We start from the raw sequence: 17,388 nt of genomic DNA, 5'->3' as shown, positions 1-17,388 counted from the left end.
TGGGCCCCCGCAACAGGCCAGTGATCCAGGCCTCTCTGGGGCTGTGGCCTGCGCCTCTGCACCTTCCCCCCTGCCCGGATGTGACACCGGAGACTGGTGCCTGGGCTCCGAGGCTGTTTTTGTTGGGACACTGGCTCTGCCCATACCCCGGTCCCCCGCCTGGCCTCTGACCTTGCTTTCTCGTTCCCTCCAGCTCATGGAAGCCCTCAAGGAACAGGAGGAGATCAACTTCCGGCTGAGGCAGTACATGGACAAGATCATCCTCGCCATCCTGGACCACAACCCCTCCATCCTCGAGATCAAACACTGAGACGAGGGTGGCTGGCTGCAGAGCAGCCGCAGGACCCCCAGACCCCAGGATTCAGGGGCAGAACCCTGCTCGAGGATGCGGCCCGGGACGGGCCTCCCACGCACACTGTAAATGTGTCTCTGGCCACCGCTGTGTAATGTGTACTGGTGTGTATGTGGGGAGGCCGTGCACACAGCAGAGCGTGAGCCTGGGCAGTGGCCGTGGCGCCATCTGCGCCGTCAGCTGTCTTTGTGTTTTGCGGTCCCTTTGCGAGGGGCAGAGGGTCGTGGAGGTGGGCGGGGGCGAGGTCAGCCGTCAGGAGTTACTGTAATGACGAGAGCTACGGGAAGCTTGCATTTCAGATACTGGACAAAATGATTCTACCTCTGGGGACAAGGATTGAAAAGCATTCTAGTGCGACAGGCTCTTTGACCCCCATTCCTGTTTCCCCCTGGGAGCGGGGGCAAAGTGACGACCCCTTCCAGGAGCTTGAATGCCTCACCAACCTCTTCGGCCACCTTTCAGGCCCAGGTGCTTGAGTTCGGAGAGAAGGAAGGAGGTGGGGGAGGGGGGACGTGTCGGGGGTCCTCACAAGCCCTTCCTGCAGCCAGCAGCCCCCTGTGAGGCTTGTGCACAGTATATCCAAAGGACTCAGGCCTGCAGAGGAGCTGGAGGTGCGGGGGGTTGGGGATGGGGACAGCCATCATCCTGAGGGTTCTTGGCACTTTGAGAGTTCTCCGTAAACCTGCCCATCCCTGCTCACCTACCTCTCCTTTCCTGTCTTGGTTTTGTTTTTTAAGACCATGAAAAGCAAGCGGCATTCACTTGGGTGTACATGAAGGATTCAAAGAAAAGGGAAGCGGGTGGGGACAGTCTAGGGTACATGTTGACATTGGGCAGCCAGAGACACGGTCACGTCCCTGTCAGCCTCGTTTCCGGGGGCTGCCTTGTAGGAGAGAGGCGTGGATGGACCCTCTCAACAGCTCCCAAGGGCTGGGAGGGGGCCTTGCTCACCTGTCCCTGGTCACGGCCTTAGGTTTGGGTTTTCAGAATCCATGCTCTGGGTTTGGCTCTGCCGGACAGTGAGGCCCCTCTGTCCCAGCCTCTAGAAACATGCCTGTATTTGGGTCTCAGCTGTGCTGGTGTGAGAGACAGTCAGGGAAGCTGCAGGGAAATTTTAGTCTTCCATTCTGGTGGTGGTGGTTGGTGGTTTAGTCTCTCAGTTGTGTCCAACTCCTTGCAACCCCAAGGACTCTAGCCACCAGGCTCCTCTGTCCATAGGATTCTCCAGGCAAGATACTGGAGTGGGTTGCTATTTCCTCCTCCAGGGCATCTTCCTGACCAGGGATCAAATCCACGCCTTCTGCCTCTGCAGGCAGATTCTTTTACCACTGAGCCACCTGGGAAGCCCAGTTACAGACTTTAAGGGAACAAAAAGGTCAAAAGACATAGCTATGACCAGGCCATGGCTATACTTGAACCGCAACAGAAACAGTAAATCAGTGCGGACTCCCAGTTCTGTTTCAAAGGTAAAGATCAGCCTGGTGACACAGTGGAAACACCCTCGGGATCTTTCACGTGATCTTTTGTTCTAGGCGGCTGGGAGCAGATATGGTACTCTTCTTTGAGTTTTCCAGTTTGTCTCAATTTTGTGTGGCTTGTGAACCGTATCCTTAATCCAAATACAGATAAATGCGCATGGTCTTATTTCCAACATCCTCCCCCCTCCACCTGCCACTGCCGTTTGTTTCCTTCAGCACTTCTATGAAAGAGAAGGCTTGGGCACGTTGGGGACACATGTGTGCAGAGGAGAGAGGGCTGGGAGGGTGAGCAGGGACCTGGGGATTCGGGTGTGTTCCCAGTGACAGAGCAGGGCTGCGGCCAGGACTGGTCTTCATCCCGTTCCAGTCACTCTCGTTGGATTTTGTGACTTCTGTTTAAGCATGTGCATGGATCTGATCCCAGGACTTTGGGGCCACCCGCACCAGGAAGACGAGGATGGGGGGCGGGGCGTCAGTCTCCTGGGAGTCTCTCCACCCCGCAGGACGCTGGTCTCTTTGGGGCCCCCAGGGGTCTAAGCAGAAGCGGCAGTGGAAGGAAGGGATGGGAAGTGGGTCTCTTGAGAATTTGCTAAGAGAAAGGAATGGCATGAATGAAGACCGGAAAGCTGATGACTCACGCTGCGGCTTGGGTCTGGGTTTTATATGAGAAGGCATCCTGCAGAGAGGCCAGCCGGATCCGGGTCCTGGCCCATGGGGCTGGGGCTCGCCCTGGGGGAGGAGCATTTTATGGGTGATGGTGTATATGCTCTTTAGCCGCACTGATGTGGAATTCCAGGGGAGGCCGCAGAGGCCTGAGTTTATAACAGAGTCAGAATGTGGCATGGAATCTCCACCCAGGGGAAAGTGGGTGGAGAAAGCTGTCAGCCTGAAGGGGGCTCCACGGGAGCCGACTCCCCCAGGAAGCTCTGGTCAGAAAGCCGCCTCCGGACCTGGTCTGAGAAGCGGGCTGACTTTAAATTGAGGCTGAGTTCCATTTAACACATGCCCCAAGTTAAATCCAACCTTCTTCAGCCATAATACATCCAATAGGCTTGTTCAGATCCTGTAGCTTTTTAGCCTGAGAGGGGGCAATGCCACAGGGGTTCCAAGCCACAGCCCCTGTGCAGGTTCTAGAACGGGGTCCCGGTGGGCAGACCCTGCTCCCCCTGCGTTTTCTCCTGTTTCCTGGTTGAAGGTTGTGCTTTTATCTCTCGGTGGTGGGGCTGCTGGAGAATATACAGGATTCCCCCGTGAAATGTGAATTTCAGGCAAAACAAATAATTTTCAGTAGGTGTTCCATACAATACTTGGGATCTATGCTTGTCTGCAGGTTTTAGAGGTGGTTTTGGGGTGAGGGGAGGGGGTTCTGCTGCAGGCTCACATTTGACATGACCCTGGGCAGTCCTCACATTTAATCAGAGCCCCAGCAAAATTTGTTGAACCAGCAAGTCAGTGTCTAAACACAAATTAACTTTGAATTGCCAGAGTTAGATAAGTTATTTTAAATTTGCAGATTCTTTGAGAATTGTCAAAGAGAAATTATCCTTTATCTGTAAACTCCTAATCTATTTCTGACCCGTTAAAAACAGAGTTTGACAACCTCCCAAAGTACCCAGACCTGAAATAGTAATAGTGATTCTCAACTTGGGCTGTGCATTGGAATCACTGGGGAGCTTTTTTTAAATGCTGCTGCCTGGGCCTCCAGAGATTTGGATTCCATTGGTGTGGGTATGGCCCAGGCACCTGACTGTTCAGAGAGCTCCCCAAGTGATGGTAATGTGCAGCCAAGGTTGGGACTTTTAGGAAGCGGTTGGCCAGAGGCAGAGAAAACCTCTGCTGGGCTTGTTAACCTAGGTGCTAGGTAAAATTGAATTCCCTTGCTGAGACGGTGGCTTTTCCTTTAATGATGTCAGACGGTGAGACGTTAGCAGACGCCCTGACACCCACAAGGGGAGGCCAGATGCCTTCAGGAGTGGGTAGATCCAGCTGTTCTCAGGAGCCTGGAAAATGAAAGTCGCTCAGTCATATCTGATTCTTTGGGACCCCATGGACTATACAGTCCATGGAATTCTCCCCTTCTCCAGGGGATCTTCCCAACCCGGAGATTGAACCCAGGTCTCCCACATTGCAGGCGATTCTTTACCGGCTGAGCCACCAGCCTAGGGGTTAGCAAACCTGAGTGGGCAGGTTGGTCTCTGCCTGTTGCTCATGGAGTTGGTGGGTGGCAGGTGTTGGGATGTATCAGTCACAGGCCCAGTGATTAAAGCGAGAGCAGAACAGAGTGGGGGTGGGTGCTGAAAGCAGCCCCAGAAATAGCAGCTACCTTCTGGCATAGCTGAGCCCAAGGCGATTCCCGCTTTCTGATCTGTTTTCAGGTTGGGTGGATAAAGGTCACCACACCAGCATCCCTCCCCAGCCCTGGAGGCTCCAGGCTCTAGTCTGCTGAACTCCTGGCCCAGCCAGGTTCTGGGGATCAGGAAGGCAGGCTCTTTTGTTCCAATGAGGGACTTAGTAGCAGGGAAGAGACCCGCAGGGGCCAGTGGGGCCTGGTGGACCAGGGAGAAATTAAGTCCTCTTTTCGTGCTGCATAGGTGTGTGGGTTTAATGCATTATCAAATTTATAAACCTAAGAGCTAATTATAGACGCGAACAGAACAGGGGATGTGTTGGGATGGTTGCGGTGCCCAGGCAATGACTTTGTTTGCCTGGCAGATCTACAGCGACTCTCTTAAGGGCTGAGGTGGGTTGTAGACTGAGGAGGGGGCAGTGCAGAACTTCAGAACTTTCCTCTAGGGCAGCCCCTCTCCTGTGATGCTTCAGGCTGGTGAGGGGCAACCTGGGTGACTTTGAGCAAGTCCCTTCCCTCTGCAGACCCTGCCAGCCCATTCTGAGCAGGCCCGAGAGTGGGCAGGGAGCACGAGGGGCGGGAGCCATGGGCCTGCCTGCCTGCCTGCCCGCCCGCCCGCCCGCCCTTCTGCCACACTCCTCTTTCTTGGGGAAACAGGCTGCCTTCTAGAAAGGTCTGTTTCTAAAAGCGTAGACCCTGCGAAGCTAGATGTCACGTGACATTGGTGCTCCGACCTCGTAGGTTTCTCTTTCCATTTTTGTTGTGACCGTAAAGGAGGGCCGTCTGCCCGGCGCCACCAGCAGGGGGTGGCTGAGCTGGGCATCCCGGGGCCACCCCATCGGGGGTTTAGGCGCTGCAAGCTCTGGAGACAGGCTTCCCTCCCGGCCCTCGGCTTTGCTGTGCTGCACAGGCTGTGTGTTGTCTGCATGGTTTGGGGTCCTTGTCTTTGTGCCTTCTCCCCCCTCCACCCCCCATCACCCTGTACAGGAGTTCCCACGTTTCCATTGCCCCCTTTTCTACGTCCTCTCGGTTACCCTGGCCCTGTTCCTGCCCGAGCCCTGCAAAGTGTACAAAGCAGCCCTTCTGTGTCCACGCACCTCCGCCCCACGAGGCTGACCCCCCTGCACGCCGTCCCCAGGCCCTCCACTTGCTCAGCCACTCAGACTCGCTAATCTGGGACATGTTTCATTCCGGTCCCTAGCTTGGGGGTCCTGGGCCCACTCAGCGCCTCACCCAGCCTGCCGCTCTTTAGGAACCCTGCACACTATAAAAGGCTCTCTGTGTGCAAAGCAGCTTCTCCCACAAACTGCTCCCCGAGTGGGTGTCAGTACCTGTAGCTGGCAGAGCGTACCTTTCTCACTTGGAGCATTGGCCTGGCAGTGATTGTCATGGGTCTGCAGCCACTCTGTGGGCCCCTGGGAGGATGCACCCGGGGCCCCCAGAAGAAGCTCCAGCTGTGTGGCTCCCAGGGCTTGACGCCGGGCCTGGGTTCAGGGCCATCGCCATCTGCTGTCTGAACAGCTTCAGACCCCAAGCGGGCAGAAGGAAGAGGCTTCAGGCTGCGTCCCCCCAACACCTGCCATTAACAACCGCCGAGCTCTTCCGCCCAAGGTGCTCAGACCCAGGTGCCGTTAAATCCCCCGTGATGTCAGGACCTCGCATCACTGAGGCGCCCAGCTCCTTCCACTTTCTCCGCTGGGTCTCCAGAGCTGAGAGGGATGAGCTGCATGCAAAGGCTCATCCAGGAGGTCGTCAGGTGCCTCTGACGCATCGTGGGATTTCACCCGAGTCTTCTGCCCCTGGAGCCTCCATCCAGAAGCAGGCTTAGCTCTGGGGCTGGGGCGAGACCTCCACATCCAGGCCCCAGCTTGGGGAGAGGGGGTTGAGGCTCCAAGGCTGAGTCCTAGGGTCCCGAGCCCTCTGCCTCCCGCCTGCTCCCGGGCCAAAAAGGAGCAGGCTTGCAGAGGCAGGCTCCCTGGGGAACTCTCGTGTACAGACCAAGATGTAAATAAACACTTTGCTTTTCTTGCCTGACTTGATGGTGTCTCTGTGCTGGGGGAGGGAGGGTGAAAGAGGGGAGGCCTGGTCTCGGAACTTCTGGGGCCAACCTCTCATAGGAAGAGCGGGCCTCACCAGGTAACAGTCTCCAGGGCAGGGCCTCACCCTGCAGACCCTCCTGTGAGCCTGCTGTCCCTGGGAGAGGAGATGAGGGTCCCATCATCATCCCTGGTGATGTTTGAAAACTGTCCTCTGGGCAGCCATGTTCGCTTTCTCAGCTGGGGCCTCCCAGGGTTTCAACTTGCTCTGGTCACTAGCTGGGTCCTGGTGCCAGCTCCCGCCTGTGTCCCCTCCTGTTCCTCCCCTGGGTCCCAGGCCCACATCCTCCACTTGAGCCTGGCTGAGTCCTGCCAAGCCTTGGAGGTGAACGGCCAGAGTCCCGCCCTCTCCTTGTCTGCTCCTGGTTGTTATGCGATTCCGAGTGTTGACGGGGTTCACAGGCGCCCAGCCTCTGGAGGTAAGTTGTTGGCCCAGGCCCCCACACAGACCCTGGTGCCATGGGTCTGCCCGGGTGGGTGGACGGTGCCCCATTCAGTGCATTCACACAGCCTCCTGGGCTCACGGCAAAGTCATCTTCCAGCACTGGAAGTCGTGTGTTCTAGACCTTTCCTCCCCTCCATCCTGCTAACCTGCCTTTCCCTTCCTAACTAGGGTTGCCAGACTACAAGTCAAAATACAGAACACCCAGTTAAATCTGAATTTGAGATAATTTTTCAGTATAAGTATGTCCCAAGCAATACTGTTATTCATCGTTTATCTGAAATTCAAATATAACTGGGCCTCCTGTTCTATCTGGCAACTCGATTCCCAACTCCTTTGAGGAGCCCTCTCCTGCCAGCCAGGTGTCTCCAATTCCCGAGCACTGGACCCACACCCCAGTTGCAGAAACAGCTTCCTTCTTGGTGTGCCATTACTTTTTTTTGAGACTGGTTCTGCCCTCTACCCCAGCCATCCAGAAGCAACTGCCGGCCTTTACAGAATCTCTAACCCCCTTGCACCCTGGGGTGTGTGTTGAGACCTGAAGTCCTGAAAAGGTGAACTCAGTGTTGTCAAGGAAGCAGAGGAAAGCACAGTGAGGTCTTGAGATCCAGGGTAGGGACAGGGGGTGTCACTGAGAACCCCAGTATTAAACTTTCAACGTGCTGATGTTTCACAAGAATTAGGCCATTAAGCACCAACTCTGTGTTCATGGAAAAATTCTTACACTTGAAATCAGACCTCCACTCTCTGACTTCCATGTGACTGAGCAAGTTATCTGAGTTTCAGTTGCCTCATCTATAAAACAAGGGAAGTTAACAGTTCCTACCCCAGGAGTCAAGTCACCGGATGGGATCCGGTACGTACTTGCAGAATCAGAATCTGGATTTGGGAGGCAAAACTCCTCTTCCCCCAAAGGCTCCTAATCAGAATGTCTCCTCTATAAAATTAGTTTTCCAGCGTGGCTGTAAAAATATACCACAAGCTAGTGGAGGGGTTTAAAACAACAGAAATTAATTTTCTCAGTTCCAGAGGCCAGAAGTCTGAGGTTAAGGTATCAGCAAGATTAGTTCCTTCTAGAGCCTCCACTGTGTACTCAGTCATGTCCAACTCTTTGTGACTCTATGGACTGTAGCCTGCCAGGCTCTTCTGTCCATGGGATTTCCCAGGCAAGAATACTGGAGTGAGTTGCCATGTTCACCAGGAGATCTTCACGACCCAGAGACTGACCCCACGTCTCTTGCACCTCCTTCACTGGCAGGCGGGTTCTTGACCAATGTGCCACCCCTGGAGGCTCCAGCTGAGGGTCTACTCCATGCCTCTCCTGGCTGATGGTTACCAGCAGTCCCTGGTGCTCCTCGGCTTGTGGCTACATCACTCCAATCTCCCTTTGTTGTCATGTGACCGTCTTCATCTATGTATCCAGGTTTTGCTGCTTTTTTTTTCTGGTTGCACCGAGTCTTAGTTGTGGCACGCAGGATCTTCAGTTGCAGCACATGGGATCTTGTTCCCTGATCAAGGTTTGAATCCCATCAACTCACCATCCCCTCAAATTTAGGGCCTCTTAGAGTCCTCTGGGCCCAGGATAAAGTCTCCTGAAGGGTCAAAAATACCTGGATACCAAAATCACTTAACCAACAGACTTACTCTGCCGGCTCCAGCTCTGTGACAAGTTTTGTGCCAGGCCCTGGGGATTTGGTACCAAAAAGCAAAGACTCTTCCTCTTGGAAGGAGAGACGTAGGTGACTTGCGTGATGAGAGGTACCAAGGAAGATGTCAAGGCAGGGATGGGAGCTGGGGGCAGGAGGATTGAGGCCAGTGGGCATCAGGGACAATTTCCCTGAGGACAGGGCATTTCAGCAGAGCCCTGGAGGATGGTAGGATCTGGGAATCACACGTGGAGGAGGCTTGTGGAAAGCTTGGCCCTTTCAGGGCACTGTGGCTGGGCGGTGAGTAGAGAGGTGGGGCTGGGGGAATGGGACAGCTGAGGCCATTCCGAGTGTGGTGGGTCAAGGGTGGGTCTCATCATCCATTAAGCGAGTGTTTTATCAGCCACCAGCACCTGACAGACAGGGGGTAGGGCAAGGAAGACAGATCCGTCCCCCACGCTCACGGCAGAGCAGCTTCTAGAAAGGGAGGTTATCAAACCTGGGTGCATATTTGAATCACCTGGAGGAACTTGAAGCCCCATGGATATAGGGACCCAGCCCAGTGATTTGATTTGAATCTACCAGGTGAAGGGTGGGGTTGGACACGGGTTTTTCCAAAGCCCCCCAGGAGATTCCAGCGTGTTGAGGGCTGAGAGTCATTGCATCATCATTCTGGCAATCATCTGATGAATCAGGGGAAGCCTTAGGAGGAAAAGATGGAGATGGCCAGGTGAAGGAGGTTGGGAAGGACATGGAGAGCATATGCAAACAACCAGCAAGGCAGAGGTCAGAGGTCAGGGCTGTGCATGGCAACCACTAAGAAGCGTCTTTAGCTGGGGGCCGCCTGGACAAGTTCCAGAGAGCGGCAGGGGGACTAGGTTGCTGAGAGAGGAAAGGAGACGTAGGCAGCATGGACTCAGGTAAGACCTGATTTATTTTGTCCTGGTTTTGTGCGTGTGTGCTGTGTGAGATGGGGAGTTTGCATCACCAGGTTTGGGTGGTCAGGGAATAAGGCTTCTCATGGCCGTGCTGGGAGGGTCCACTCAGCCAACCCTCTCCAGAAAATGACTAAACCACGCCCAGGGTGGAAAAGGCTCTGACCCGGGACCCTCAGGAGAGGAGGCACAGCGCCCCCAACGATGGAGACCCGAGACCTGTGGCCAGCCGGGGACCCCCGGGGAGGGGCGAGTCGGGGTCAGTCTGCCTGTTTGGCAGCTTCTGGACCTTTGAGCCGTGCAGAAGTGGGATTCGGCCACAGTTGTCCCCTATGGTCTGGCCCCGCCTCATCCCCATGCCTAACGCTGTGTTTGGCCCACAAGAGCGAGCGACGAGGAGGCGGTTCTCTCGTGTGGCTGAGTCTCCTTAGGGCTCAGCGGTGTTCTGAGTGCTTGGCATGGCGAGTGGGGGTGGGGCTCCGTAGGAGGCAAGCGCGTGAAACTTGTGCAGCCTGTTTGGCCCAGGAGGGATGGTGGGTCCGCCATGGGTCAACCTGGTTGGCTGGGCTCCACCTTGATGTGGGCTGAGGGGTCAATAGTGCCCCGAACCCACTGGGGCAAGGTTGTGGGCTCTATAAGCCCAGGGAGCCTGGAGCCAGCTTCAAGCCAGTTCTTCTGGAACTTACCAGGGGATGGGGTTGGGGATGCAGGAAGCTCCCCCTCACTCTTCTGCTGTCCCTGGTATAGCCCTGACTTTCTCTCCAAGGTCTGACTTTGATGTTGGGTTCTGATTTGGGCTTTATGATACTTGTGAGGCCTCTAGGTTAAAAAAAAAATAATATAGGAGCTCCTGAAAGGCCCAACCTAGAGGGCAAAGGCGCTGAAGTTTGAGCCTATTTTCTATATCCTTTGCCAGCACTCAGTCCAGGGGAGCCTGTGAGACCTTCATCCCCTGTTTCTAGCCCCACAGGTCCCCTCTGGCTTCACTCAGCCTTCCCAGCTTATCCAGTCCAGCAGGCCACGCCCCCAGACCACAAGCTAGACTCTCCTGGTCTCTAGCAGCGTCAGGCCAGACGCCCAGGGCTTCCGCCTACCCTTGTGGTGCTGGGAGCAGGAGGAATGTTGTTAAGGTCCACGCTGGAGGCTGTCATGGCTAGGAGGAGGCTAGGAGAGGAAACAATCCAGCTTGTTCCCCTAGAGAGCCCACAGATGTTCCCATTTTTTTGAGGTGGGTGTGGTCACAAAGGAGACCCACCCGGTACCTCTCTGCCTACCTGTACGTTTTGAGGTAGCCGGTCACACAGCAACAAATGCATGAAATAGCAAGTCTTGGGAACTTCCCTAGCAGTCCCATGGCTACGACTACGAGCTGCCAATGTAGGATTTGATCCCAGGTCAGGAAACTAAGATCCTACATGTTGCATGATGTGGCCAAAGTAAATATAAAAGGTTTAAATAAAAGTTTTTAATAAATAAAAATGCTGGAGCATTTTCAGCTCAACCAGGCTTCTTTTCAGATCAGTCTTTTCCCCAAAGATATCCACCCAAACAAGAGCCATCTTGGGGAACGACTTGGTCCATCGGGGCTCTGACCTCAACTGGGAAGGTGTCTTAGGGTCCAGTAACCCCCTGGGGAATCCTGACTGTCCATCACCACAGGATCGTGTGTTCAGGGAAATGAAAAGTCCCAAGGGCTATAGCTGCTTAGGGCTGGGCTCACTAAGCCTTCTACCTTGTTCGGGGGCTTCTGATTTTCATTTATTCCATGATTCACCTGTGAGCCCCGCTCATCCCTTTAAATTACAGACACCTGCAAGCGTTTTGTTAGGAGGGACGATTCTACCAATGAGGGGTGGAGTCGGGAGAAGGTGAATGTCTAAGCACTGAAAAGGGAAAGAAAGAAAGAAAAAAAACTAACCCCGAGTATGAAAAGCAGTCTTGATTTAAATATCGACACGTGGTCATACACGCTGCAGAAAGTGTTCAAGCTGTGTTAAATTTTTTTCTCCTGCTAACGGCAGCCTTAAATTAGAGCTTTCATGCCGGCAAAGGGACAGTGAATCTGAGCATAGGAAAAGTGTCAGGAAAAGGGTCAAGCTACCTCAAAACCTAGAGGTAGGCAGAGAGGTACAAAGTGGGTCTCCTTTGTGCCCACATCCACCTCAAAAAGTGGTCACAGAACAACAGATACATGAAATACCAGGTCTCGGGGACTTCCCTGGCAGTCCTTTGGCTATGACTCTGAGCTGCTTATTTTAGCAGTCGATAATGAATAAGGTGGTTCAATTCTTAATTAATGCGGGGCTGTGGCTAATAGTTAACAAACGCTCCCATTTTGTGGATGAGACAATTGAGAGTAAAGAACTTCTAAGGAGCCACTGGGTATGATCCCTGCCAGATTCATCCAGCATCACAAAGGTTTCGATTACTCCATGCAAATAACCACCAGCCCACACACCTAGAACCAGAAAGTGTGTTTGTTAGTTGTATGTAACCTTGTATATCGGAGAAGGCAATGGCACGGCTATGTAACAAACTCCCCTCAAAATGTAAGAGAACAATTTATTACTTTTCCCCGTTTTGCGGGTAGGCTAGCAGTTCCTCTGTAGACTATGCCTGGATTCACTCAGGCAACTGCCCTCAGTTTGAAGGGTCAGCTGGCCATGGTCTGAGGTGGCCACACTGACATGTCCGGCAGGTGATGCTGGCTTTCTGGCTGGGAGGTGCCTCATGGCCTCTCCTCCTTGAATAGCTGGACTGCCTTCCTTACACAGCGGTCTCGGGACTTCTAAGATAGTGAAGGCAGAAGTTGTCAGGTCCCTGGAGACCTAAGCTTTTGCACACCATCACTTTCGCCACATTCTATTGGTCAAGGCAAGTCAGATGGGCAGCCTGAGGATGGGGTAATAGACCCTACCTTCAGGTATGAAAAGCAGCAAGGAATTTGTGCTTGTTTTTTAATCTCCTTTGTTGTTCAGTCGCTAAATTGTGTCCGACTCTTTGCAACTCCATGGACTGCAGCATGCCAGGCTCCTCTGTCCTCCACTGTCTCCTGGAGTTTGCTCAAATTCATGTTCTCTGAGTCGGTGATGCTATCTATCTCTTCCTCTGCTTCCTCCTCCTCCTCTTGCCTTCAATCTTTCCCAGCATCAAGGTCTATTTCTAACGAGTCTCTTCACATCAGGTGGCCAAAGTACTGGAACTTCAGCATCAGTCCTTTTAACGAATATTCATGGTTCAATTTCCTTTAGGATTGACTGGTTTGATATCCTTGCCGTCCACGGGACTCTGAAGAGTCTTCTCCAACACCACAATTGAGTCTACTACATCTCTTAAAGTTACAACTCTCCCTCCTACCTCCAGAATTTCCTATCTTCCTTCTCTGCTTTATTTTTCTCCCTAGTACTTATCACCATTGGATGTTTTGTTTATTTAAGAATAGAAGCTCCACGAGCTTCCCTGGTGGTCCACTGGTTAAGAATTAAGAATCTGCCTGCCAAGGCAAGCAACACAGATTCGATTCCTGGCCCGGGAAGACCCCATGGGGCAACTAAGCCCATACACCACAAGTACTGAGCCCCTGCTCTAGAGCCCTCAAGCTGACTCACTGACAGCAGTGACCCAGTGCAGCCAAAAATAAATCAATAAATATTAAAAAAAAAAAAAAAAAGCTCCGTGAGGGCAGAGATCTGCGATGCTTAGTTTACTGCTTACAGCCCCAGCATTGAGAACAGAGTCTGGCACCTAGAAGGTGCTCAGCGAGGATTTGTTGAATGACTGGATGATTTTATGACTGCATTACATGGAAACAGGTATGACCTGATGGTCAGCTAGGAGCTGGTGTTCTGGAACCAGCTCTCACCTTGCAGTCAAGCTTCAGAGCATCTTTCCCAAGGCCAAAGCTCTCTATTAAAAATGGTACACATGCATTTAGGAAATAGAAGTTAGGCCATGCTCTTTTGGCTGCTCATTCCTGGAAGAATGACAAAGTCAGGCTCCTGGGCCTACCCAGCTGAGAAGCAGACCTGGACAGGCCCACAGGGACCCCTCCAAGGAGCAGCCCCAGGGCAGTCAGGGTCGGCCCTGACTCATAGCAGGGAGTCAGAACAAAGGATCAAGAATTAACTACTTTTTAAAGTGTGTGTGTGTGTGTTTTTTTTTAAGGTATTTTTAAAATAGACTAGTTTCTAGAGCAGTTTTAGGTCCACAGCAAAATTGAGTGGAAAGCGCAAAGTTACTATATCACCCCTCCCAGCCTCCCCTGATGCACAACTTCTAACATCCTGCCCCAGGGTTGTACACCTGTTACAAGCCATGAAATGATCCACTTTTAAGGACATAGGATGTGCTCATCTTACAATGGTGAGAAGAATGAGGACACCGTGAAATACACTAATGTGCATGAGTCTGTCTCTCCTAACTGTATTACATACATAGTGCATTTCATCAAATTTGATCTTAAAAACTTATGTGCCACTAAAAATTGCTAATTGTAAGATTCCGTTAATTGTAATCAGTTGTCATAACTGACTTCTAATTTGTTAAAAAGTGAGAAGAAAACTTGTATCTCAGAATAAATGAACTGTGTGTTTGATACATACAAGAATGCGGGCACTGTGCTGCTCTCTTGTGGTAAGACTGCGGGTCTTTTGAATTCTCCTTCATATGCTTTTAAAAATCTTCCCGTCTTTCGACAAACGGTGCTGGGAAAATTGCATATCCACAGGCAAAGGAATGAAGTTGTGTGCTTACCCTAACCATGCAAAAATTAAGCCAAAATGGACTAAAGACCTGATAAGACCTGTGTTGATATAACTCTTAGGAGAAAAGGGGGGAAAGCTTCAGGACATTTGATTTGGCAATGATTACTTAATGTCACCAAAAAATGGCAAAAACAGACAAATGGGACTACAGCACATGGAAAACTTAAGTACAGTAAAGGAAACAAGAGTGAAAAAACAACCTAAGGAATGGGAGAAAATATGTGCAAACTATGTATGTGATAAGAGGTTAACATCCAGGATATATAAAGAACTACAACTGAGAAAGCAAAAACCCCCATAAACCCAGTAACCTGATTTAAAAGTTAGCAAAGAATTTGAACATTTCTCCAAAGAAGATAAACGAATGGCCAACAAGCCTATGAAACTATGCTCACCATCACTAATCAGGGAAACACAAATCTCACCACAAGGAAATTGTACAACCTCACGCTTTTTAGGATGGTCACTATAAAAGCAAAACAAGTATGGGCACAGATATGGAGACATTTGAACCCTTGTGCAGAGTTGGCGGGATTGTAAAATTGCGTAGCCACTCCAGACAACTGTTTGGAGGTGCCTCAAAAAATTAAAAATAGTTACCATACGGTCCAGCATTCCCACTTCTGGGTATATATTTTAAATACAGGATCTTTTTTTTTTTTTAAGTTTTTAAACTTTTATACACAAAGAGCTAGTATTGTTTCTGCATTAGGTAGATGTGCTGAATGATCCATTTAAGGAAGTTCAATTAGTCCAACTTAAGCCGATGTCCTGCGCATACTGGCGGGAACACTGGTGGCACATATAGGGGCCGTATTTCTGGATCAGACCTGGCAAGAGCGAGAACCGTGACCGAATTTTCTCAGGTGGCTCCAGTAGAGCTACTGGCGACCCATGTTACTTTCTCGGCTGCAACGAGGCAAAAGGCAACACAGGATCTTGACATATTTGCACACAGCGCCCCCCTTCACTGAAACATTATTTACAATAGCCAAGAGGTAGGAGTAAACTAAAGGTCCAAAGACAGACGAATGGATACCTTACAATGGAATGAATACTGAGCCTTGAAGGAAACTGTCCTATGCAGATGAACATGGATGAACCTAGAGGACCTTATTTATGCTCAAAGAAGTCAGTCACAAAAAGACACTGTATGATCCCACTTCCATGAGGTACCCTGAGCAGTTCAGTTCTTAGCACCACGGTAGTTGCCAGGGGCTGCGGGAGAAGAAATGGGGGAATTGCTGCTCTGTGTTTATAGAGTTTCCATTTTACAAGATGAAAATGTTCCAGAGACATCACATAGCCTGTAGTTAATACGACTGTACACTTAAAAATGTTTGTAATTTTTACAGCTTTTCTCTGACCCCATGGACTGTAGCCTGTCAGTCACCTCTGTCCATGGAATTCTCCAGGGCAGAATACTGGAATGGGTAGCCGTTCCCTTCTCCGGGGGATCTTCCCAACCCAGGGATCAAACCCAGGTCTACCTGCACTGCAGACGGATTCTTTACCAGCTGAGCCATGAGGGGAAACCCATAGTTTTTCTCAGTTTCCCCACATCTCCAAACTATACTTACTGTACTTTTTAAAAAGTTCAACAAATAAGCAAGAATGACTTTGATGGTGGAGATGGCAGGGTCATCAATAGTGAATAGGTCTGGCTTATGTCCCCTTTTCTGACACTGCTGTGCAGGAGGGCAGGGCGTTGAGGAGGCTGGCAGTTGACCACACACTGCTTCGGACAAGAGGGTGCCTCTTCCCCATCCATCCCACTCACCTCTTCTGCAACAGACCCTATGGCCACAGGCCAAACAAGGACAGAGGGACATAGTTTCTTTTCTTTATTTTTAAAAATATGTTTTCCCCATTTTTATTTATCACACCACTTAGCTTACGGGCTCTTATTTCCTCCCCCAAGGATAGAACCCATGCCCCCTGCGGTGGAAGCACCTAGTCTTAACCACTGGACCACTAGGGAAGTCCCTTTGCTTTTTTTTTTTCCTTTATCATTTATTTTGTGGGAGTTTGCAGGATCTTAGTTCCCTAATCAGGGATGGAATCCCTGCCCAACTGCAGTGGAAGCCTGGAATGCTAACCATTAGGCCGCCAGGAAATTCCCTTCCTTTTTAAAGAAAAAACAAATAATAATCATAATAAATCATGATAAAAATAAAAATAAATCATGACAAAAATCATAATAAACACTCATATATCTCTATCCTCAGCTTTTTTTGCCTCTTTCACACAATAGAAACAAAATATTATAAAGTCCCCTTTGGTGCCTTAACTCCAGTCACCCCCTCTCTATTTTTCTAATGGTTTTACTTTTTCCTTGCTATCTTTCCCTTTGCGTTAGTAAACGGTACATCTTGTTCTACGTCTGAAAATCACACTTCCTTTTGTGCCCTTTCTATGCTGATTCCTTTGAATCTGGATCATTCCTTTCAAGAGTTACCTATTGTTCCGTGATAAGAACAGGCAATCAGACACCTCCATTCAGGTCATTCTAGCACTGTCCCCAGGAACATCCTTGGGGCATCTCCATGTGCGCCTACATCTGCCCTCCTGGGCCAGGCCACCGGGTCTAAACAGATATTTACTCCCGAGTTTCCAGCAGGAGGCCCGTGCCGGGGGAGTGAAGGGCGAGAGCAACCGAAGGTGGTTTTGCTTAGTGACCTGCCCCTCGGGGTCAGGGAGGCTCGCTCACCTCCCGTCGTCCCTGCAGCCCGGCCTCCATCCCTCGCGGCTCCCTGAATCTTTCTCCGGGGACAAGTCTCGTCCGTGCCTAAAGCGCCCTTCTAGCCCACTCGGTTCCCGGTGCACTCGGTCTGAGCTCCTGCGCGCTGCCCCCAGTATCTTGCTGATGGGTGGAAATGACCCGGCCAAGGTCACAAGGCGGCGCGCGGAGCCGGCTGAGACGCCAGCACGGACGCCCTGCCTTGGCTCGCCGGCCACCGCCGCCGTCTCCGCTTCGGCTCCGTAGCAGGCGTCGGTCTCGGTTTCTCTCCGCCCGCCGCCGCCGCCTCTTTCGAATCCCCCCGCGGGCCTCTCCGCAGGCGCCGCGCCCCTGCGGGCGCCGGAGGCGGGGCGGAGCCGGGCTGGCTGGCGCTGCGGGTTCGCAACCTACCGCGGGCAGAACGGGGGACGGGGTGCGGCAGGTCTCGGCCCTCAGCACGCCGCAAGGGCTCGGAGAGCCGGGTCCCGGCCCGCGGATCTGGAGGGCCGGGCGGCGGGGCCGGGGGCGGAGCTGGGGGCGAGGCACCGCCCTTCCCGCGCCTGCGCCGCCTCCCCTCCACTGAGAGCTTCCACCGCTCCCTCGGCTGTCA

At 52.0% G+C, this 17,388-nt stretch overlaps 1 protein-coding gene across 5 annotated transcripts in view; it reads left to right on the top strand.

Moving 5' to 3' along the window:
- The window catches only part of RAB11FIP4 (RAB11 family interacting protein 4), a 107,476-nt gene extending 101,265 nt beyond the window's left edge, over nucleotides 1-6,211 (top strand). For all 5 annotated transcript variants that reach the window (XM_019982346.2, XM_070772711.1, XM_070772710.1 and 2 more), the window contains one exon: nucleotides 194-6,211. In XM_019982346.2, coding sequence (XP_019837905.2) covers nucleotides 194-310 — 117 coding nt within the window. In that variant the 3' untranslated portion in view covers nucleotides 311-6,211. The remainder of the gene's footprint in view (nucleotides 1-193) is intronic.
- Nucleotides 6,212-17,388: the final 11,177 nt, after the last annotated feature.

This window comes from Bos indicus, chromosome 19 (genome assembly GCF_029378745.1).
Source record: "Bos indicus isolate NIAB-ARS_2022 breed Sahiwal x Tharparkar chromosome 19, NIAB-ARS_B.indTharparkar_mat_pri_1.0, whole genome shotgun sequence".
In the NCBI taxonomy this organism is placed as follows: Eukaryota; Metazoa; Chordata; class Mammalia; order Artiodactyla; family Bovidae; genus Bos; species Bos indicus.
The sequence above is the reverse complement of the archived record's forward strand: the minus strand, read 5'-3'. Positions and strand labels throughout refer to the sequence as shown.